At 38.1% G+C, this 23846-nt stretch overlaps 1 protein-coding gene across 1 annotated transcript in view; it reads right to left on the bottom strand.

The window, feature by feature from the left end:
• Positions 1-8603: 8603 nt before the first annotated feature.
• Positions 8604-23846, bottom strand: part of LOC135084473 (uncharacterized) — a 35533-nt gene continuing 20290 nt past the window's right edge. Inside the window, exons 2-6 of the mRNA XM_063979257.1 lie at positions 20649-20758; positions 20109-20240; positions 15374-15490; positions 14754-14956; positions 8604-14302 (exon numbers count right to left, since the gene is read on the bottom strand). Of these exons, the coding sequence (XP_063835327.1) occupies positions 14059-14302; positions 14754-14956; positions 15374-15490; positions 20109-20240; positions 20649-20758 (806 nt within the window). The 3' untranslated portion in view covers positions 8604-14058. The remainder of the gene's footprint in view (positions 14303-14753; positions 14957-15373; positions 15491-20108; positions 20241-20648; positions 20759-23846) is intronic.

Raw genomic sequence — 23846 nt, 5'->3', positions numbered from 1 at the left:
ATATCCTTTCTTCTAACGCGTCAACGGGCATAATAGTTTACTCGCTTGAACACCCGCGGGGGCAAATGCGCAACTTATTGTTGTTTGAGACAAATTGGGCGGGAGACGACGCCATTTTTGGGTTGACATGAATGCGGTTGCAGCTCGTTGTGCAATTTGTTGATAGATTACATTTTATTTTTTCTTTCTTTTCGCTAAAATATTTGTTATCAGCTGAAGAAAGGTTAAGTACCTACCTACTATTGTCGTCATTGATAGACTCTACTTTTTTTCTATTCTATTATTAATGATATCAGCTGGAGACAGGGTATCTATCTACTATTGCAGATAATTATTTAGTCAATAAATAGCGATTTATTTACCATTAGCGATAAATTGCTCCTGATAACAATGACCTACTACTATTACTACTACTCAGATCTTTAAAAAGCTTTAATTAAAAAAAAACTCCAATTTATCTAAATATGAAACCTAAAAGCTAAATTCGTTTCTCGTTAACACCATGTCAGAAAAACTAACTTCATAAAGTACAGTTTTATTAATATTAGTAATTCTTCTCTGATTGGTACCTCACAATTCTAAAATATCTTAATTATTTAGTCTATGATTGACTAAATAATAAAGTAAGCAGGCAGGCTGAGGCAATCTTAACGAAGTAAACTTAACTTCTAAAAGTAACTCTACAAGTAGCCTTATTGATATTTTTGACCCAACCACATAAGAAGTACTCATAAATAATTTCAATTAAAGTTACAACTCAAGGGCACTCATTTGCCCAAGTGCATTCCAAAAACCGACTATTGCGTGTTGTGTGTCAAACTACAAAGGCTGTTCACTTCTCTCCCCAAACTGAGGGCCTTTGTTCAAATACTCGTAACTGCGGATTAACAGTGTCACGCCTTTGCCTATTATAGTAATCCCAGAAAAAATAAATAAACGGAACCCGTCACTCGAAATAGGGCTCTATTCTTGTGTGATAAAATTTAAAGTGGATAAATGAAAGAACGTTCCAATTTTAAAATTTACGCGGCTACAAAATTAAGTTTGCAGATCTTTTTTTTTCTTTTTCAAGTATTCTCGTTTGGCAGCCAGTCTTTTGAACTATTTTGGAAATGATTCCACAGATTTTAACTGCAAAATGGTTTGTCAAAATTTTGTTTACAATATTTAGATGGATTAACGCACATTTGCGCTATTCATACAATTCGATAGTGATCGAAAAATGTGTGATGTAGTAGCAAAAGAATGTCTTTATTTGAAACTAGCTTTCCGCCCGCGGCTTCGCCCGCGTGGAATTTTGTCTGTCACAGAAAAACTTTATCGCGCGCGTCCCTGTTTCAAAAACCGGGATAAAAACTATCCTATGTTCTTTCCCGGGACTCAAACTATCTCTATGCCAAATTTCATCAAAATCGGTTGCGAGGTTTAAGCGGGAAAGCGTAACAGACAGACAGACAGACAGACAGACAGAGTTACTTTCGCATTTATAATATTAGTTGGGATGGAGCGTAGAATGTGGCTTTTGAACGTAGTCGAGTGGAGATCATTCGATAAAAGTGCATTAATCTATTGTGTTGTCAAATCGAGTGTGTGCTCTTACCTAAGATAGCTAATAGAAGATACACACTTGAGTTTAAATACGAATCATTTTAATTAGATACATCTAAATAAAGCACAGTTTCGGCACACTAGTTTAAGAAATCACGTGGTTTTCGTCAGTCCTGGGGCTTTTAAATTTTGTTGGCAAAATACTGGTGTAATTAGTGCACTAAAAGTAGTGAAAAATGAGGTTTTTCTTCATTTTTCACTACTTTTTTGAACAAAGATTTGACAGAATCAATTAATTGTCAAATAGAGTAGTTAGCCTGAATTTGAGTAAGTTTAGTAAGTAGGACATTAGATGTTTTTTGTTTGTTTTTGCAATCAAACATTAAAAATGAAGTCAGATGTAAGCAACGCCACGACTCTCAATTATATCACAAATGGCATGCCATAGGTCTTGTTGCATGGTTCGCCCTACCCGGGACTCGTTACGGCGACACCCGAGCCTTGTTATGTGAAGTGTCGCGTTACTGTACATCCTTACGTAATCGGCAGACTTTGGACTGGGACAAATATCAGTTAATATCTAGTTAAATCTATTAAAATAAAAGCAAAAGGTCACTGACTCACTCATCACGAAGTTTCAGATTCGCATGGAGGTTCCTTTTAGTGACCACCTACGGGTCACTAAGACGGGATTTTGCAAAATTCGACCCCTAAGGGGGTAAAACGGGATCCACGCGTAAGAAGTCGCGAGCGGCCGCTAGTACGAAGATAAATTTTTAATAGTAACTAGCGGCCGCCCGCGACTTCGTACGCGTGGATCCCGTTTTACCCCCTTCATCTATCTTACGCGGTTTAGATTTTTTCATACAAATGTTTTATCCCGCTAACTCCCGTTCCCGTGGGAATTTTGCAATATCCTGTTGTAACTAAGCTTTATGTTTACTAAGGAACCTGCATGCCAAATTTCAAGCGTCTAACTTAAGCGGTTTAGATTTTTCATACAAAAGGATTTTCCCGCTGATTCCCGTTCCCGTGGGAATTCCTAAGTATACTATAACCTGCCCAGGAGTATGAAGAATAATTGTACCAAGTTTCGTTAAAATCCGTCAAGTAGTTTTTGTTTCTATAAGGAACATACAGACACGACAGACAGACAGATTTACTGATTGCATTTTTGGCATTAGTTTCGATCACTAATCACCCCCTGATAGTTATTTTAAAAATATATTTCATGTACAGAATTGGCCTCTCTACAGATTTATTATAAGTATAGATATAATCAACCTCATAAAAGTAACAGGAAGGCGCTGGATGCAGGCCGCTTCCAACCGGTCATTATGGAAATCATTGGGGGAGGCCTATGATCAGCAGTGGACGTCCTATGGCTGAAATGATGATGATGATGAAGAAGATAAAAGTAGCATTTGTAGAGTCGAATAGGATCACTCCGACTTTTCCTGTGGATGTCTTAAAAGGCAGCTAAAGGAATTTCAGGCATCCTCAACCCGTCTGGACAGCGTCGGTACTGTAGGGCAGATTCTTCATTTGCCAGAGGCAATTACCTAATAATTTGCACAGAAGGCGTGCTCCTGCTGTGGAGACTAAACTTGATGATGATGATGATTGTCGATTGTCGATTGGTTTATTCCATCCCCAAAAACAAGATGCTTACATAATTAGATTGTACGTGTATAATGCGAACAGCTAAGGACTGGAATTCGCTGCCTGTTGCTGTGTTTCCCGAACACTATAAACCGGGCCTCTTCAAGAATTCGGGCCTTCGATGAATAGGCACTTTTTTTTATAATACGAAAAAAAAATATTAATAATTTGTATTTTCACAAATTACTAATACTCCCGTTAGCCCCTCGTACTAAGCTAAATACGAGTATGCTTGTGCCACGAGTGAGCTCACCACAATAGTCGAGCGGCGGCGGGGACCGAACCCGCGTTCCCCGGATCACGAGGCGGCCAGTCCGACCCCTTCACCGTTCGGCTATCGTGGCTTACAGGGTAGATGTACCATCCTAGAAACTGCATCTCATATAACCTAAAAAAAAGTCATTGGTTTTCAACCGTATCTACACAGCATAAAGTTCTAATTGATGTGGGCTCTATTTAACCAGAACCAGGTTAAGGATGATCTGCAGGTGTGATCGCAGTCAAATACCTGCTTTGTTCTGGAGAGAGTTCAATAAAGAAGCTTCAGAGCGCTTTCACATTAAAGGTTCGCGATCACACGCGATCAACCGGCGTGCAGCGATGGCGACCAGACTTAAATGCATTGATCGCCATCGCTGCACGCCGGCTGATCACGTGTGATCGCGTTGGTTTGGCCGAACCTTTAGGCGATTTAGCATCGCGACAGACGCGCTGCCGAAAATTTCATACTATTGACAGCGGATGCATGCCTTCACATTAGAAAAACGCCGCTGCCGCGCTGCAGTCGCGGTCTCGTAATAGAACACAATCTTTTTATGTAAAATCGATACAATACTGAGTCATCTCATTATTTTAAGACTCCGAATCCATCATAACAAAACTAGTCACGGGCACCGGCTCTCCGCGCCGCTTGCCGTAGACGGCGCGTGAAATATGAATGTCTGTCTGTCACAATAAACAGAAACGAATTCGACACGTTGCTATTCTCGTATTGTTTTGTCAGTGATGGATTCGACCACTTTATTAGGTGACAAGTTGAAATTTAATTTCACGTGTGTGAGCTAGTTTTATTGTGTTGCCTTCATATTCACTGAAATTAGTAGGTAATCTAAAAACGCATGTCGCTTTTTGATCGATAATACTTTTAAAAATATTTAAAATTAAAAAAGCACTTGCCATAAAAAATAAGAAAAAGTGCCCCTTATGGCCTACCTTTTTTTATTTATATTTTTTACGTAGGTATAAAAGTGCCAAAATATTAGTTAAAATTGAATAATTACTAATACTATCAGGTGAAATACAGACCAAGAGCTTCCTCTTAAAAAAAATTATAATGATTTTTGATTCCCATTGATTGGTTTAAACTCAACAGGGTTACCATACACCTACCTAAACTAAAAAGACTCGCAAAAAATTTGCTCATTATAAAATAATCATACAAACAACACGTTTAAAAAAAAAAAAAGAAATAAAAAGTGTTAAAAGTGACAGATTTTTTTTGCAGTCTATAATAACAATTCCGAGATGTCAAAAATTCAGAAGCGTTAAAACTTTTTGCTGCGAAAATGACAAATTGGCAAAAAAAATACAGGCCATGTCCAAATTCCTTGGTGCATGTTTTGTGAATGAAAAGTAAAAAGTTTAAACTAGGGGTGTGCATCTTCGGTTATTTTTTACGGACACCCGACCCCTCAATATGGAATCTGACTATGTTTTTTTAAGCAGGGGTAGATGTTGGATTATTATGGATACGGTTGGTTGAATGAGTAATTTTTCGTAGTAGCCAATAATACAGTAAAGGCTATTGGTAACGGTTTAGAATAATCTAAAACCATTAAAGTTTATGAGAAATAAAGCCAATCTTAGCGCATCCTCCAGGCATATGCAACCTGTGACACCGACGGCTTTTTTTTAATTATAAATAACTTGACAATATCGAACTGCCTGCCTGAAAATATGAACTTACAACCTTTCGCTTGACGGGCGACTCTGGGTCGTGGAATCGTGCGTTGAATTCCCGCCTTAGGCAGTTAGATTTTTTTAAGTTATTTATAATTTTCAAATTATTTTGAGATGCAACTCTCAACGCTAAAAATTAAATAACTGAGGCATTTGTCCAGCAGTGGATGTCATTCGGCTGAAACGAACGATTGAAAATCATCATATTATTATGCCTGCCTAATTTTTTTTATTGAATTTGATTGAATTGAGTGTTAAATATTTAAATTCTGACGAGGGACATTATGTCCATACTAATATTTCCTCGCACGAAAGTGCGATCCCGGTGTCAGACACTTTTTATGGCAATAAATCTGTCGTAGGTGTCGCCACGCCACACGCCACGTACCGCACTAATTAGAGGTTAACTGCTGTTTTTACACGTTACACGTACACTTTTAATTATAAAGAATGTTAGTGGTTAAATAATATGTACTTCCTTTGAGAAAGATATCTTGTGAAAATATGGCCTATCTTGGATGCAACGACACGACAATTAGTAGGTGTGTTCTAGCACTTATTTATACAAAGTTACTCTTATAACCGTGCTGTAGTCATGGATGGCTGTAGTCATGTGGTTCCGGCAGAGTGAATAGGACCACTGACACTCTTCCTGTGGATGTCGTAAAGAGGTGTAAGAGGCGACAAAGGGACAAGGCATCTATGTGAACATTAGGCCTCCCCAACCTAACTGGCCAGCATTGGTCATTGGAAGTGTAGGCCAAATTCTCCATTTGCCCTGATAATTATGGTGATGATGATGACTCTAAATTAAAACAAGCCTGGAAGACAATCTTCAAACATTTCATTTTAAGAGGGTTTTACTTTAAATAGAGTCGTGCAAAAAATGTACAGATGTGTAATATTTTGGTCAAGGTTTGGAAAATGTTAGAGTGATAAAGTGTTTTAAATCATTAAAACAAATGTAGTCACGACGAAACACGTGGCATAGCTCCTGCCTTTTTTTATGTGACAGGAGGATTCTGCCTGAATGAAACACGTCATAGCTCCTGTCTGACTGACTGCTACGGGGATGAGCTCGACACAATGAGCTGCAATTAACGTATTGAAATGTTTAAAAAAAAACATAACACAGAAAATTACGAAACCACAGCACTGGGCTCCTGCGCTAGTTAATTTCAGCAGGGAGATGACAGTAACTATAATGGTAAAAAATCAATATTTAAATCAAAAGTAGGTAAATTAAACGACAACATGCCACTCCTGCCGGACTGCTACGGGGATGAGCTCGCACAATGAGCTACAATTATCGCGCGGGTAATTTGTCACGGCGCATCCAAGGGTCAGGTTGCTTGGGGATTCCAGGGTTGGCATTGATATTGTTGGCTATTTAATAATCAAGAAATTTCAAATTGATCTCATTATAATAATATTAATATACTACTTAACTAAACTATACCTAAATTAAAAAAAAAGTAACAATTAAAATATGTACAAGCTTTAATATTGTCTAATTTGTTAATATTTATGTATTTGTTTTCTTTATAGTATATTTTATTTAATATCAAATAATAGTCTAATAAATGGGTAACAGAAATTATACGCAACGATGATAATCTTTCCTGGTTTCTTAATGGGAAGAAAACATTTAAATGGTTATGTTTGGCTAAATGTAGAGTACCTACCTACCTTAAAACTTCTAGAATATAAAATATTTTTTTTAATTAAAATAAAATAAAAAAAAACATAAAACACACACTTATCAACAACCCTAACAAAAACAAAGGTACCTACTGCTCACTAAGGGCTGTCATTGGAAATTAAGCGGAAAATTATTCACAATTACTTTATTATGTTTTTTGGGGTGTCCGGATTGATCTGCTGTAACAATTGAAAGGGATAAATGTTTATTGACTGTCTCTTTTTAAAACTTGTAACACAGATTATAGATATTTTAAAAGTTAGGTATAATAAACTGAGTTTTAAAAACCTAAAAAGCTCATTATACTTATGCAATGGGCGTACCTAATTAAAAATGTTAATGTTTTGTGAAATGTGATACTATGAAATAAGATAATAATATCAATTTATTTATCTGGCTAAAAATGGCTGACTAGTTGGCATTAAGTCCGTCATTAGTATTCCCATTCTTGCAATAAAGATTATTCACTTTCACTTTTTAAGAAATTTAGAGAATGCTAGAAATAAAATTTAAAAAAATACTCAGCGCAGGACCGTTCATTGTGGAAAACCTTGGGGGAGGCCTTTGTCCAGCAGTGGACGTCATTTGGCTGAAACGACGACTCCTTCATACTCCTACGTTCTTCATGATGAGATAACAAACTTTATTTATTTATTTGTTTGTCACAAATGTATTCAGGTATTTATTTATTTATTCTAAACACCAATCTGTACGATCTATTATTTCGCGTAATCACCCAGTCATCAAACTAACAATTTAACATCCCAATATATCAGCGGACACCCAGGGGAGTCAATTAAATTCATTTGCCAACCCTTCAAATTGCTGCGCCGAATTACGAGCGAAGCTCTGGTTACAAATTGGACGTAGTTAGCTCATGTAAGCATATGCCGCGGAATATTCCTTGTTTTATGTAATAGGGGTTATTATAGCTCTTGGTTGGAGCTAGTATTGCTAATAACTAAAGTTATCTGTGATCTTTAAATAAATTAAAAAATAAATAAAATCATCATCATCATCTCAGCCATAGGACGTCCACTGCTGAACGTAGGCCTCCCCCGATGCTTTCCATGTTGCCCGGTTGGTAGCGGCCTGCGTCCAGCTCCTTCTTGCTACCTTTATGATGTCGTCGATTCACCTGGGTGGACGTCCCTTGCTGCCCCATCGGCCGTCAGTTCTGGTACTATGTGCCCTGCCCATGCAATGAATAAATTGCTACGCCAAAATTACGAGCTAATTAACTGGTTACAAATTGGACGTAGTTAGCTCAGATGTAAGCATATTATTATGCCGCAGAAATTTCCTTGTTTTATGTAATAGGTGATATTATAGCTCTTGGTTGAAGCTAGCTAGTATTGCTAGTAACAACTTAAAGTAATCTGTGATATTTTATTGCTTTTATTTACGGATTTCTTCAAATATAAGTAGTTAGTAGCTCAGATATGTAAGCATGCCGCGGAAAATTCCTTGCTTTATGTAATAGGTGTTTTATAAGCTCTTGGTTGATAGATTTGCCGGTTTCAGGTAAGTTCTCAGGGTTTATTGTCGATTTCCTACAAAGTCGATTCGTCACGAAAAAAACGTGTAAATTCGTCACACTTTTATTATTCTTTTTTCTCGTTTTACTTACCTACTTGTTTACGACGAATTTCTTCATAGATAGACATCTATCTTACAACAAATTATGTTAAAACAAAAACACTGTACACAGGGTGGCAATAAAAATTCAATATTGATTTTGACGTCATTTATTCATAAAGACAATTCAATAAATGAACGCACTAAATTACAATAATCTGAGATATGTCTCTTATGCTACTCGGTGGTGATCATTATAATGTTTTTCCCATCGATTGGTGTTATTGTATAAGTAATATTTGTAACAGGGCTATATCTGGGACGTTATTGTATAATATAGTTTAAATACACAAACATCAATTACATATTTCAGAGAAACTATCTACTAATTATGACAGATTCACTGATACGTCAACTTAATTTCATAATAATATTTCATTCTTAATGAATTCACAAATTTTTCCATTGGAAATCAAATAATGTTATTACATAATGATTATTTTTTCCTTGTTATTTTAATAAAGTTTGTAAATGAAAATCACATCAAGCTTTTAAAAAGTCCAAAGCCGTAACGTTAACTGTAGGTAGCTCTATTCTCGTTAAGAAACACTCCTAAATTATTTTTCGATATTTTTACCTTGCTTCTACCCAAGATTCAATAGTAAGACAAATAGATTTTTAAATAATTGTGTGAATATTTTAAGTTGACATATTAACAAACCTGACTGAACATTAAACGTTAACCTACAAAACACCATAACATCACCACCTTTAGTTATATCCATAATTATGTATAATAATAAGCTACAATACTTTACGCTATTGTATTAAGATCAATCTGGAAGACAAATCGTATGGCATATAATAATATTAGTACATTATTTAATACGTATGCACCAAGTGTATGAGTACATAATTGCTAAAAACCTATTCAGGAAAGAAACTACAAGAGATTCATACAAAATATAGGAAAATAGAATATAATCTCAACTAGTAGAAAAAGTATCTGAAATATCATAGTCTTTAAAACGATATTATCATTATATTAGAGATAGAATTTGGAAATGGAAACAATAGTGCAAAAATATGTAAAATTTGAAAAGTGGCTTACATTTAGTTATTTACAGTAAGAGTGCCATTATGTTATCGTATGATAAATATGTCGAAAAGTACATAATATAAAATACATAAAACAAGCTTGAGTCAGAGTGAGAAACCGTAGGGTTGCTTTTTGTCCAGCTTTTGGAAAATACAAAAAAAATACCTGACTATTTATTTTTGAAAACAAATGTTTAAAGTCAGAAAGACATTTCATTTAATGCTGAACGGTTTTAGCAAGCTTGTTTCACTTAATTTTATTTTGATATGAATAATATTTTTCAATTAATTCAAACCTTTGATAAGTAGAGGATTTGAAAGATTAAAAATAGAATATTAACACGGGAAAAGTCGCTGGCAGCCACTGGATATGCGTAAGTTCTCAAAAACCTTAGAAGTGATCACCCTATATTAATACAAAGGAAAATTATCTTTTACATAAGAAAACATTTCGGACAAATGTAGCAAACCCTAGTGTCTTCTGTATTTTTTGACGTAAATATTGCTGCCTGAATTAATTGATTAAAAAATACACAATATTATTAGTAGGCATCATTTAAAAAAATACTATTGGGTGTCTTTTTTTCATTTGTTTTTTTTTCACCGACTATAAAAAGACATAAATTATGGCTTTCAAAATAAAGAAGAAAACTCCAGCAACCAATCCACTTGAAGGAGAGTAAGTAGTTTTGATTGCTAAATATCATATTAAAACAAAAAATATAAGCTTAGAGATATGGGTGTACTCTCAACTTTTTTTTGTTTTACAAAGAAGATAATGATAATCTTTTCCTAATCATTAAACGTCAAAAAACACAGAAAGTAAGTACAAACGGGCTAAAACAAAGCTAACTATTTACAGCTGAAAGCCAGTAAAGGACTCTATACTAACTTAACCTAAATCCAACTCTAACCTCATTTAAATAAGATACAAACTTACACTAATAATGATCACAAAACGCATTTCACGCATAACTTAATTAAACGATATGTTCATTAATTAGTAATTGATGAGTATTAGTACATAAATAAAGGAGCAAGTAGTGGTGTGCTAATGTGAATGAGCTGGATAGATTTTATCGATAACTTATTGAACAAAACTCAAAAATATATTTGAGAGATTGTCTTGAACAGAGCGATAAATTAGCCCATCTATCTAACAACAATCCCCTTTTACTATTTCTTAAATCATATAATAATATTATGTAGTTGCTTGTTTAATGGGAAAAATACTATGTTTCTTTATAGCTCATTCATAGAAACCCACCACTACTGGACTTTTTGAAGCGATAACACACAGCATCTTAACTAGCAAAACTTGGGTACTAGTGTCATTAAAATAGATAATTTATATATTCCAATAAAAACATTATCATCATACAAGGCGTAAGAGACAAGTTGACAAAAACTTATACAAGTCCACACTTTATTAAAGTTTTTATCAAACTGTACCTTACACCCTGTATTTTATTCCTCTATCTGCTACATTTTCGTTACCTATTGAGTTGGAGTAACGTACAACTGCCAGCAGAACTGCCCACAAAATGACAAAGACCACAATGGATTTTATACTTTACTTTTATATCACTAAGATTCAATAACGATTGAGGAACGTTGTCATTTATTGGCAAGAATTTGCGGGCGATCGTACATAAGAAATATACAAAAATATGCTACATATACATTTTGGAAGCCAGAGGAGGTAGATCGAAAAAGGTAAGGAATTTCAGTTTTTACTTCTTTTTTGCATTTATAATGCTAAATATACCATTATAATAAGTACATAAAACATATATAATTTCACAAGCGTTCACGATGTCAGTTGTAGGTATAATAAAATATATTTTTCTTGAGGCTTAGGTAACTTTTTCTGTTTATTTTAAAATACAAAGTTAAGCAGTGTAATTTAACACTGATGGATAAAAATACGCCAGCTCTATTTTGAAACATATTAATTTCGTACGTGTTGTTTTGAAAAAGTAATTATATCACAAAAATAGAGTTGGCCTAATTTTTTTGTTCACTAATTGACATCACCGCTGTAGCAGTATTTCATTCAATAAAGGTCTCTATTGCTTAAATATAATTAAAAAAGAACAGAATCCAGCAAATAAGAAAGACACAGTAAAGTAGACCGCTATGCGAAAGTACATCTCTTATATGTATCAAAATATTCATATACACTTAAACTACGCCAACACTAGTTGAACCAAGTTTTGCGCACTATACAACATCAAGTTAGCATGCGCATATGTATAAAAAAGGGACTCGAAACGCCCGAGCAAGAATTGACACTTAAACTATGCTGAAAACGCTTCATAAAATATTATTATAACACACGCACACTGATAAAGTGCTATAATTACACCAATTTTAAATAACATTTTATATTATACCTCCATGTTTTATGCGTGAAAAGTATTGTATTTTCTAAACCTCCTGGTATTTTCCCCCAATATTCCGGGTTAATTATCCCATATTTGTAGAAAGTTTCCAAAAACTATAGTCTATGTCGCATCAGAGATAACAAGCAAGCAAACGGCAACAGCACATCAACCTACCACAAAATGTCGAATTTCCGCAATCGATTTTAAACCTTTTGTAAAAGTAATTAGTGTTCAAAACTTATTGGGAAAATGTGCGTATGGAAACTGTAGAAGTATGTTGGTCAATGCTTGCTTTGTTCGCCGAGTCCTTTTCATATACATTGGCATAACTCTTACAACTGCATCGATAGAACGTATTATTGCTTATACACGTATTCCGATAATGTCCGCTACACCGCAAACGATCTCAAATAATATAATATTCATTAATCTATAAATTATATTTATTATCATCTGATATGTATAATTATAGAAATGCTTCGGTCGCTTTAATAAGTTTTATAAATAAAAAATCTGTAGATTTGGAAACATAAGAACAATTTGAATTAGACAAAAAGTCGATTAGTCCCACTTTATTATAATTTTTATACATTGAAAGTAAATTCGTCATAACCGTGAATACCTACGCATAATATTTTTGTCACGATTAAGATGTAGGTATATGAAGTGTGACGAATCTCCACATGATTTTCTCTGTGACGAGTTCGACATTAATTCCGTGTCAAAATTCCTATTCTGTAATTAAAAATTAGGAGGCCAGTTTAATATCACTATTGCTTAAAATCGAATGTAAAAATGCTTCTGTCTGTTTGTAAAAAATGTTTGAATAATTTTTATTTATACAAATCCTTAATAATGATAAATTGCACACATTACAAGTATTGCAACTCTACCTATTTTATAATAATCAACGACCGATCCAACTATGGGGACGACTATAATGCGTAATTTCACTCAAAACATATTGTGTTATTGTTGTTTAATAAACTTATTTATTATGCTACTTATTAAAGGGACCTCAGCACAACATAACCCGACAATAATACCCTACACTTACATAGAAACATAACCACAAACTTTACCTATCCCAATGACATCTATTTCAGTAACTGTAAGCCAATTTTCTTAATACAATTCCAAGAGAAAATACAAAATATCTAACCTATGGGGTACTTGGGGTTATATGGGATTAAATACATTTTTTACATTGTAATCAAACGTCAACAACATTATTTTAAACAATTACACATTAGTTTCCCCGTGCCCGCACATTTTTTCTTTTAGAGCACTTTCTAACAGTGATGTACTTATTCATTTTCTCTTACATTATAATAATTAGATAAACTTTCTTATATTTCAGATTTATTGAAGGCTTTTACCGGGTAAAGTACGCTTATTTTAATGTAATCAAAAAAAGTAGGTTAGGATATAATTCCAAATAAAAATGTGTAAGGAATTTTGGGAAAAGTGCAGTAAGAATATTCATAGTTTATTAAAGTGTCGACTTACCGCTTGCCCTGTGATTCTGTTTTAACATTTAAAATATTAATAGGTCTGTTTTCCTCGCTTTTCTCATTCTGCGCAGGATTTTTTTTACTTTCGCCTATAAAAGGAAAAACTGGTATGTTAATCTAAAGTCAGCTTTGACTACCGAAGCGCGCAGAGCGTACTAACTTTACCCGAAATAAATAATAACTGCAGTATTCTATTCCATTTCATAATTCTCTTATCTTTTGTCTAAACATTGTAATAATGACTCTTTTCTCATAGTTATAAAATAAATATAACATTGTATCATTTATGTAACCAATATTTTAACGCGAATCTTACTTGTATTAATTATGCATTGGTTTGTAACAACAAGTTGGTCTACCTCACTATGATCCTATCGACATTGGCAATAAACTTTGATATTTTGAGATCTCACTAGATTTTTAACAATAATTGCGTTCTGAACTACAAATAAAAACTAAAACAACCACAATAACTTTTATTTCAATAAAATACGACAATAAACTTGACCTTGTAGCTTAAAAAAATATTCAAAAAGTAACACAGGATTACGATAAATAAAAAAAACAACAAAATATAAAAATGCAAAGTTCAGAACGCGTTTTAACCGGCTCACTCCATTGTATCATATTGAACCTTCTTTACCTTGAGATAGCGCCAGATCGCGTATCCAACGAGGGTGCCGGCAGTTGCGATCGCTAGAGCAGCTCCAACTGCCACTGGAGCGGTTTCTGACCTTGCCCGGGCAGAGTCCGAACAGTGCCAGGGCGGGCCAAACTCCCCGTCGTGTTTGTACATAAATGCCTGGAGTCTCATCTGGCGGAGGTACAGCTTTGCCCGGTGAGCTGTGGTTGCGCTGTAAAAGGTAATTTTTTTATTAATTCATTATCATCCATTCATTAATTTATTATATTTACCTATAAGAATATTCAGATATTCATAACCATGTTAAAGCTTGCACGACTAACTTTGTGTCTTCCAAAAAACAGAAGAAGATTTACACGATTAAGTTTTTTCATGACAGAAAAATGAATTGCTCCCTAGAAAGGGTGCAGGCTAGTGCGTTATCTAGGGCTCTACCTGCTAAAATGGAGGGACCTACCCACTAAAAACCTAACGACCCCAGAAGTCATATGAATCATTATATCCTAGACAGCATCTCACTTAACATCAGGTGCGGTGAAATACCTGCTTAGTTCTGCATTAAAAAAAAGTTGAGACTTTGGGAGTATGTTATAGTACCAGTGGCCTCCAGAATTTGTACGTGTTACTAAGTTTCAGCAGTCCAAAGCTTGGTAAGAACTAACCTTGCATCTCCTTCCATCAGGTCTATGACCGTCTCCTCAGGACAGTAGAAGGACTTGCCGACCGGAGTGGGGAACAGCAAGGATCTCACATCGGTGCTGAGGGTCACCTTCCTGCCCTGCTTCGCTGCGTGCTCTAAGATCCTGGCGCTGGAGTTGTATGTCAGCCTGATGCTTTCCACGTACCAGCGCTCGCCGCCTGGTGTCTGGAATTAGGGTATGCAGTCGCTTAATATTTGTAATTTATTTACAGCAGCAAAAAGGTTACATCAAGAATATTCTAACTATAAATTGGTTACATGCTAAAAACTAATATTTTATAGGTGACAAAATCAGGCACTGAAGACAACAGCAATATACATACAAACTACATAATTCATAGATCATTTTGTATGCAATGCAGGAATACGACTCTCTGCGATTTACTAGAGGCAAATGGATGATTCTCAAACTCCCTACACTATGTTCGCATATTTTGTCCCTTAGTCACCGTTTACGACATCGATGGAAAAGGAATTAAACCGCCTGGTCAGCTCACGAGTGTAGACCAAAACTTCCATTTGCTAAGACGTGTAGTTTCGGCATAGAGAACCCTTTTGGTAAGGTTTCAAGGTATTACATACCTTCGCGAAAGCCCACTCCAGCGCGAACTCCTTGAAGGAGAGCACCAGGGTCTCCGCATCAGCCTCCTTGCACGCGCCGGCCACGTTCGCGTTGTTCGGCACGAATGTGTTAGCGTCCTGTAACATTAAGGTTTTTAATTTTAGTTGGTTATAAGAACCATCACAAAAATCGTCCAGAGTCCCTAGAGTCTAAAGCCTAGGCAGTACAGAGCGATGTATAAGCCTTGAACACTACCTACGTCCTACGTACTTGGAAGATTCGGTTTGTATGCCGCTAAGCATGTATAATCATAGATTGGTTTTCCCCCCTAGACAGAGTTACATTTGTGACAATTAGTTCCATTTTAGTGGAGATTATGGGAAAACCCTTCACTAAAATGGAGGAGGCTCATAGTCCAGCAGTGGACTGTAAAGGGTTGATGATGATGATGAGTTCCATTTTGTGATCGCTTCGCGAAGCAGATTTACCTGCTTATAAAACTTAGTGAGAATATCCATTTCAGTCTTTATAGAGAATCTGGTTCCCAAGTGCGGCAATCCAAAATGTATTTTTTAATCAATCCCAAATTAATATTGAAGCTTAAATCTGTTTATTTTCTTAAAACAGTCAAAATATCACACTCCCTTCCATTCCACGCGTATTTATCAAACCAGAGTTACCTTTTACGCTCCAAAGCTACGAAAATTAATTAATTATGCATAAAACTGAAATGGCGGCACTCTGGCTTTTGAATTAAAGTACGCAAAGGTTAAACACCCTTCTGATAAAACAATGTTTGCGTTATAATTTTGTAAATTTGCATACCATGAAGCTTATCAAGTTAAGGAGACAGTAAGCTTTCTCACAGAATACGTAATGCATACGGTCTAATTGTGCAGGACTGTTTATTATCCGGCTAGAAAACTGTACGGAACTGTCGGAGGCCAGATAACTGACGACTGGAGTGAATGAGCGGAGTGGGCTGTACGGATGCGGTGAAACGGAGAGCGGTGGACTGTAGACTGTAGAAGCTCCGCTGGACGGTGTCTCCAATCGCTGCACTACTATACTATGATCGGTGGTGGATCGTTGCCACGTCTTCGTACCTCGTGGCTTCTATACTATGTGCGATGTGACGTTCTATACGGTGAACACGGTGCGGTCGATGTCACACGCTGTAGGAGTCCGGTCTATACGGTATCCGAAGTCGCTATGCTGTAGTCGTTATTCTATTCACTATCTTCACTATGCTGTCGGCGAGAGTAGACTGTTCTTCGTAGAATGTCTTGAGACTATTCACTTCGGTTGATTAGAGAAGACTATTCTCTTCGATTGTTTAGAGAAGACTATACTTGGTTCGGCCCGGCAGCCTGTTTTTATATCGCTAAATCCCGCCTATTTTCTAGAACAATTCGCGGTCCGCCCGTATTCGGGAATACGCAAGTACTTACTCGAACTCGCGGGAGTCGTAAACAAACTATAAGGCGTCCGGATATGAGCCTTATTGCGTATGCACTAAGGGCGGTTATCGCGGGCGCGCGTGCTATCGCTGTCCTTTGCGCGCTCGCGCTGTCTCTGTCTTTTGATGTACTTGCCGAGCGCCGATGATTTATTACATACCTATAGGTACGTATAGGTATTTGCTGCGGTTTCTTTTGATATTTTTAGGGTTCCGCTCGGCTGATTAGTAGTCGTCCTGCACATACTCCCGCCGTGCAGCGACGGACTCGTCGATGCAGAAAAACAGCTAGCAGGACGACTGCTGTTTCTGCTCGGTGAAACGGTGGCGGAGGTGACTATCACGGTGACGGTGTTGCGGTTCTGTATCTCCCGCCGGTACTGGAGTCTTCGTTCTCCAATTTGTTACTGTAGTTTGGCGTTGTCTATAGAAGTCTGCTGTTGAACGCCGTCTGTCTTTACTTCGCGGTGTTTGGCGTGATACGGACGATGTGCGGTGCTCGGAGTTTCTGCGCTGTTCCTTCTCTTCTGTATTTCCACGCCATGGAGCCTCCCGCTGGTATGGAAGCGGCGATGACTCCCGCCGGTTTCTATCTTGCGACAACTCCCGCCGGTTATGCGATGAGCTTCGATTTCTATTAGCGCCTGATCGATTTTTATCCGCAATTTCATCGACGTGCGTAAGTGAAACTACTGCATTCACTTTTTCTGTAGGCGCAACTGTTTCGTGGTGCAGTAATTTATGGTGGGTTTTTCTGCACCTATTTACTTTGCACAGTATCCCTGGGCATCTGTGTGCTCTTGTCCAGGGACGAAGACAACGGTAGCATAGACGTTTCTGTCTTGCGATATCCCAGCGTTCACTGCTGATGGCTTTTCTCAGCTTGCCACAGTCGGTAACGGAATGGTTGCCGTCGCACACTGGGCACGACGATCTCTGCTGTACTCTCTTCTCTTCTATGTGGAATACACGCTGGGTGTTCTGCGGTTTGCTGTGTCGGTGACTGTCTTCTCTGTACATCGGTTCGGGAGCGGCGAATTTGGCACACTTCTCGGCCTCGAGCTCGATGAAGCGGCTGAACTTGATGAGGTCCGGTTCCTCCTCGGTATGCTCCCAGGCGAAGTCATACCAGCGGTAACGAAGCGCTGGTGTAAGTTTCTCTGTGAGACTGTGAACTATTTCGGGATTGTATAAGTAGTGTGTCCGCCCAAGTGCACGAAGAGTCGCTACGCTGTTTTGTATTCTGCTGGCGAACACACAAATCTGTTCTGGCGAATCGGTGAGTCTTTGTAGTCTCCTCAGATTTTCTATCTCAGACAGAGCTATGGAGTCCGGGCGGCCAAAGCGCATTTCTAATGTGCGCATAATTTCTTGCGCCTTCGCGTTCACTATTAGCAAGGAGGTCACGGCTTCCTTGGCTTTTCCTATGAGGGACCGCCGGAGTCGTGCGATGTTTTCTAACTCGCTGAAGGAACTCGCGGTTTCGGTGTAGGCTGCTTTGAACGCGAGCCAATCATAGTGCGCGCCACTAAAGTACGGTAACTCTCCCGTGTATTGAAGCTGCTGACCGGCGCGCGCTGCGGTTGCGATTGCTGTTGCGAGTTCTGTAATGTCTATCTTCGATGACGTCGGCTGCGTTACGGTGACGGTTACAGGGGATGGCGGTTGTAAGTCGCCATCTCCTTTCAAAGACGCCGAGTCATCCTCATCATCGGACTCCATCTCTATAAGCTTGCGGCGGGCGATGGCAAGCTCTAACTCAAGGCGGGCTATCTTAGCCTCCGCCTCGGCTAGTCGACGGGCGCAGTCGGTATGCGCGAGTGGTGCTCGCGGTGAACTCGTCGAGTGCTGTACTGTGACGTCGGATGGAGGTTCCAGTTGAATTAAGTCCTCCTGTGCGGTTAACTGTGATGACGTCATGTCTTGCGCTGTCGGCTCCGGTGATGACGTCATAGGCGGTGTGGCGGGTTGCGATGATTTCGCCTTGCCTTTCTTGGAACGTGTCACAGGCATCTTCTATCGGCGCTGTAGTATGCCACTTCACGAAGGCCGCTTCGGTGTTCTCGAAGGTTCTATAACTTCGGGATCGGTAGACAACGATCCGGCTCGAAGGACCAGAAAAATGTGCAGGACTGTTTATTATCCGGCTAGAAAACTGTACGGAACTGTCGGAGGCCAGATAACTGACGACTGGAGTGAATGAGCGGAGTGGGCTGTACGGATGCGGTGAAACGGAGAGCGGTGGACTGTAGACTGTAGAAGCTCCGCTGGACGGTGTCTCCAATCGCTGCACTACTATACTATGATCGGTGGTGGATCGTTGCCACGTCTTCGTACCTCGTGGCTTCTATACTATGTGCGATGTGACGTTCTATACGGTGAACACGGTGCGGTCGATGTCACACGCTGTAGGAGTCCGGTCTATACGGTATCCGAAGTCGCTATGCTGTAGTCGTTATTCTATTCACTATCTTCACTATGCTGTCGGCGAGAGTAGACTGTTCTTCGTAGAATGTCTTGAGACTATTCACTTCGGTTGATTAGAGAAGACTATTCTCTTCGATTGTTTAGAGAAGACTATACTTGGTTCGGCCCGGCAGCCTGTTTTTATATCGCTAAATCCCGCCTATTTTCTAGAACAATTCGCGGTCCGCCCGTATTCGGGAATACGCAAGTACTTACTCGAACTCGCGGGAGTCGTAAACAAACTATAAGGCGTCCGGATATGAGCCTTATTGCGTATGCACTAAGGGCGGTTATCGCGGGCGCGCGTGCTATCGCTGTCCTTTGCGCGCTCGCGCTGTCTCTGTCTTTTGATGTACTTGCCGAGCGCCGATGATTTATTACATACCTATAGGTACGTATAGGTATTTGCTGCGGTTTCTTTTGATATTTTTAGGGTTCCGCTCGGCTGATTAGTAGTCGTCCTGCACATTAATTGAGTGTGACAGATTCCTATAGAAGCTCGGCCTCGTAGTATCTGACACTAGAGCCGTTTAGTTCATACTTCAGTCTTTCTTCCTAAATAGGCTAGAAGACTACTTTAGTCAATTGACATCCTTTTTTTAATCGACTTCAAAAAAGGAGGTGGTTCTATGTCCCACTGTATCTAGTTACTTTTAGCAATCAAAACGGGACTCTCCGTAGAGATTGAATTAGCGAGCTCCATAGCCTGTCCTGTCCTATCTCGTGTGGACAGTCCACAAAAAATCAAAATCTACGAGATACATACAGCATTTTAGCTGCAGCAGAATTACTGATATCTTCTGAGAAAAATAAGAATTTTCTATACTCACAGCGCGTTCGTTGAGTTTCGTCATATAAGATATGTCGACCAGGGCGTCCACAGTGAGCAGGATACACGTGTCCCCCCCTTGGTCCTGGAGTCGGTATGTGGCTGTCATGAGGCTCCTCTCTGTTGCTGGCTCCTGGAAAAACCATATATTCAAGGTCAGTATAGTCGTCAACATCATCATCAGTATGTCATTTAGTTACCGCTGTAAGAGCACGACCCTCTTTAATTAATTTGCCAGAATCAAATGGAGGATATGCACGGATCCAGATCTGGATCGCCAATAAACCAAACTAGCGAAGGCCAAGTTGGTCCCAGGAGAAAGATAAACGATCTTTGGACCCACAACGAAATTAACAAGAGAATGAAGAGTTCGAACTTCAAACATCCTCCAGTTGAAAGTAGATAGCATGACCAACCAAAAAAAAGTTATAATAAGTTAAGGATGGACGTTCTCCAGTGCAAAACGGATAGATGACAAACAAAGATATTAATATCTTTCATATTTCTCTATCTTTAATTTTGGTAGCACTATTATACTTACTGTGGAACCACCAGGCGCCAGCGTAGTTTTGCTGTACTTCGTGACCCTGGGCCTCCTGGTCGAAGCCATGCTGTCGAGCTGCAGGCAGTCCACCGACCACATCACCACCACTGCCACGGCAAACAACATAGAGAATTACATTCAGAACCACTGACTTCACTTGCACAATATAAAAACCAACATAAACACAAATATACGCTAGAATTCTTTATAGAGCACTGAATATACTTTAAATATATTTTATATATTTCAGTTTCACAATACAAAGCCGACAAAAACACAATATAAACTCTATAATCCTGAACACAGCATTAAATATTCTTCAAATATACGTATTATACACATTATATACGATTCAAATCATGTATACGAATGTAGAGTATAAAATATATAGATGCCCTAATTTTACAACAACTTTCAAAATTTCTATCTCTACAGTCTTATTGTATGCAATAAGTGGACTGATTCGATTAGAGATGTCTGTGTATTCGTCGACTTATCGATGAAATGTAGGTCATGGATTCCTATTGTAACTTCAAGAGTCAGAGAGCAGACAATAGGAATATATTCTTAGCGCGGAGCTAACAATCTAGCTAGCTCTGAATAGAGCGCAATGGGATTTGTTTTCTGTATCATTATCACTTCTTCTTCTTATCGTGTCGACAACAAACCTACATAGTGTCAGCCCAAAACTCCGCTACAAGAGAGTCACTTTTATTATTTTAAATTACTTTAATTGATATTGGGTACCAACTGCTTCCAATTTTATTTGTTCATTATAAATAATCGGATCTTCGTTCTACATACTCATGATTTTTGTTTAGATACTGAAGTAAAAATTCACTGCTAAAATTTTAAGTTCAAGTCATCAGTAAATAATAATACCAGTAAACATTTCACTACTAATCAAAAGTATTTAATTAATTCTTAAAATAATTATAGGACGACTTATAATAATGCATTCCGTGCATATTTTATCGATACTATTCCATCGACATCGTCCCCTCACTGGGTTCGTTATGAATGGAAAATTGTGGCGCAATCTGTGCACTGGATCCAGATGATATTCCTGTTATTGGATTTGCTGCCTTATATACCTACAAGTGAATTGACTTTGCTTTGTCCCTCGACTTTCCTTAATCTGTTTACAAGATTATTGTGGAGTAGATTCTGCAGCAGGTTAAGCTATACACTCTTAAGCATTTGTAATAGGGGTTATTTTTCATTAAAAGTGTACAGTGTGATGAGCTGGTGGCTTAACCTTATTTTGCAATCACCATTCAAACTCAGCTCTTTTCCAGTATTTTATTGGATACCTACAAGAAAAATTCCATCTCATATTGTTCAAGATCTACTTTCCTACATAATTATTACTAACTAGCTGACCCGGCGAACTCTGTTCCGCCTTAAAGGCAATCTTTCCTTATTTGCTCACCGTTTAGACCTACCCTGGACTACGACAAACATTTTAACACCAAAATCAGCTCAATCGGCCCAGCCGTTCTCGAGTTTTAATCAGACTAACGAACATCAATTCATTTTTATTTATATACATACATATAGATAGATAGTAACTCTGTACCTTATGAAATATATTTTATTTACTCGTATATAAAGAGAGATTAGAAACAGACACAGCAAATGTCACAGATGGCATCTATCCTGGTTTTTGTGCGAAATAAAATATCAGTCCGGAATTAACGCAGGCGAAGCCGCGGGCAAAATAATTGCGACGTACACAGGTCAGGAACATAGGTATTATACAATTTCGATCACACGGCAGGTTGTCTATAGGTATTCTAGGACTTAGGAGTCTATTCCGAGCCTTATCAGTCACCAATGGTGTTTGATAACGTCTGGCATGGCAGGTATAACAGCTTCAATGCACGCGATTTATAACTTCAGCATTTGATAGCTGTTATAGCTATAATAATTGATGTTCATTGTGGAAAACCTTGGGGGAGGCCTTTGTCCAGCAGTGGACGTCATTTGGCTGAAACAACAACAACAACAACAACAACATAGCTATAATGGTATTGCAATATGATCTATCGATACCTAGCTAGCACCTACTAATCTACCTACTACCTAGACTACCTACTATCTACGAGTACCTAGTACCTACTAATTCGTCTATTTTTCTGCAAACGAGCTTTTAAATAGCGCTTTTACAAGTTCCAATACTACATTTTTTAAAATGATCCATAAACAATATCCTAAGAAACTTCATCACGCATACCTACTGAATTAATTTTAAAGAAATTTTACAATATTATAGCTAAAATCAGAAAAGGTCTTAAGCTTCGATACGACTTTACCTAACTAAATCAACGCAAGCAAAGTCACGGGCAGAAGGTAGAGTTTTTTCAATAACTCAGTCGACTGCAAACCAATTTAAACTGTCAATTATCTCCAGTGAACCACGAATGGGTTCCGCATATAACCTCCCGATATGAACTTTAAAATGGGATTTCAATTTCGTCCCACTGATGAGTTGGGTTTCACATTCAGGCGACTTTAGCAGCGCGACAAACGCGCTCGATAATTCCATACTATGTATATGACAGCGCAGCGCAGGATGTCCACCCACAAGGTGGACCGACGATCTCATAAAGGCAGCAGGAAGGTGCTGGTTGCAGGCCGCCACCAACCGGCCATTGTGGAAATCATTGGGGGAGGCCTATGTTCAGCAGTGGACGTCCTATGGGTGAAATGGTGACGATGATGGTGATATGACAGCGGATGCTTGCCTTTGCATTATAAAAACGCCGCTGCCGCGCTACAGTCGCGCTTCTGACGCCCTAATGTGAAAGCTGTCTTAGTTACATCGGTTATTGTCAATTTGCCACAAAGTTACACTTTATTTGTCACACATTTGAAAATTTTATGCATTGAAAGTACCTAAATTCGTCATAAATGAGAACGTTAATTTGTCACGATGTAATATGACGTGTGACGAATTTACATTAAAAGTAATTTAGTTAGAGGTAAGCTAGCCAGTTCCTCCGTGGTTGAGGATTCCGGGTGAAGCTCGCTTTGACCTTCGGCCTGATCATCACTTACCATCAGGTGAAATCAAGCCAAGAGCTTCCTCGTTGTGGATAAAAAAAATAAAAATTCGACATAAATTCTCATTCAAGTCAATTTGTCACGATGTATATTATTATGACGTGTGACGAACTTACACATAATTTTTCT

The sequence above is a fragment of the Ostrinia nubilalis genome, chromosome 26 (assembly GCF_963855985.1).
Source record: "Ostrinia nubilalis chromosome 26, ilOstNubi1.1, whole genome shotgun sequence".
Lineage (NCBI taxonomy): Eukaryota > Metazoa > Arthropoda > Insecta > Lepidoptera > Crambidae > Ostrinia > Ostrinia nubilalis.
Note: the sequence above shows the minus strand (reverse complement) of the source record. Positions and strands in the feature narration are given on the sequence as shown.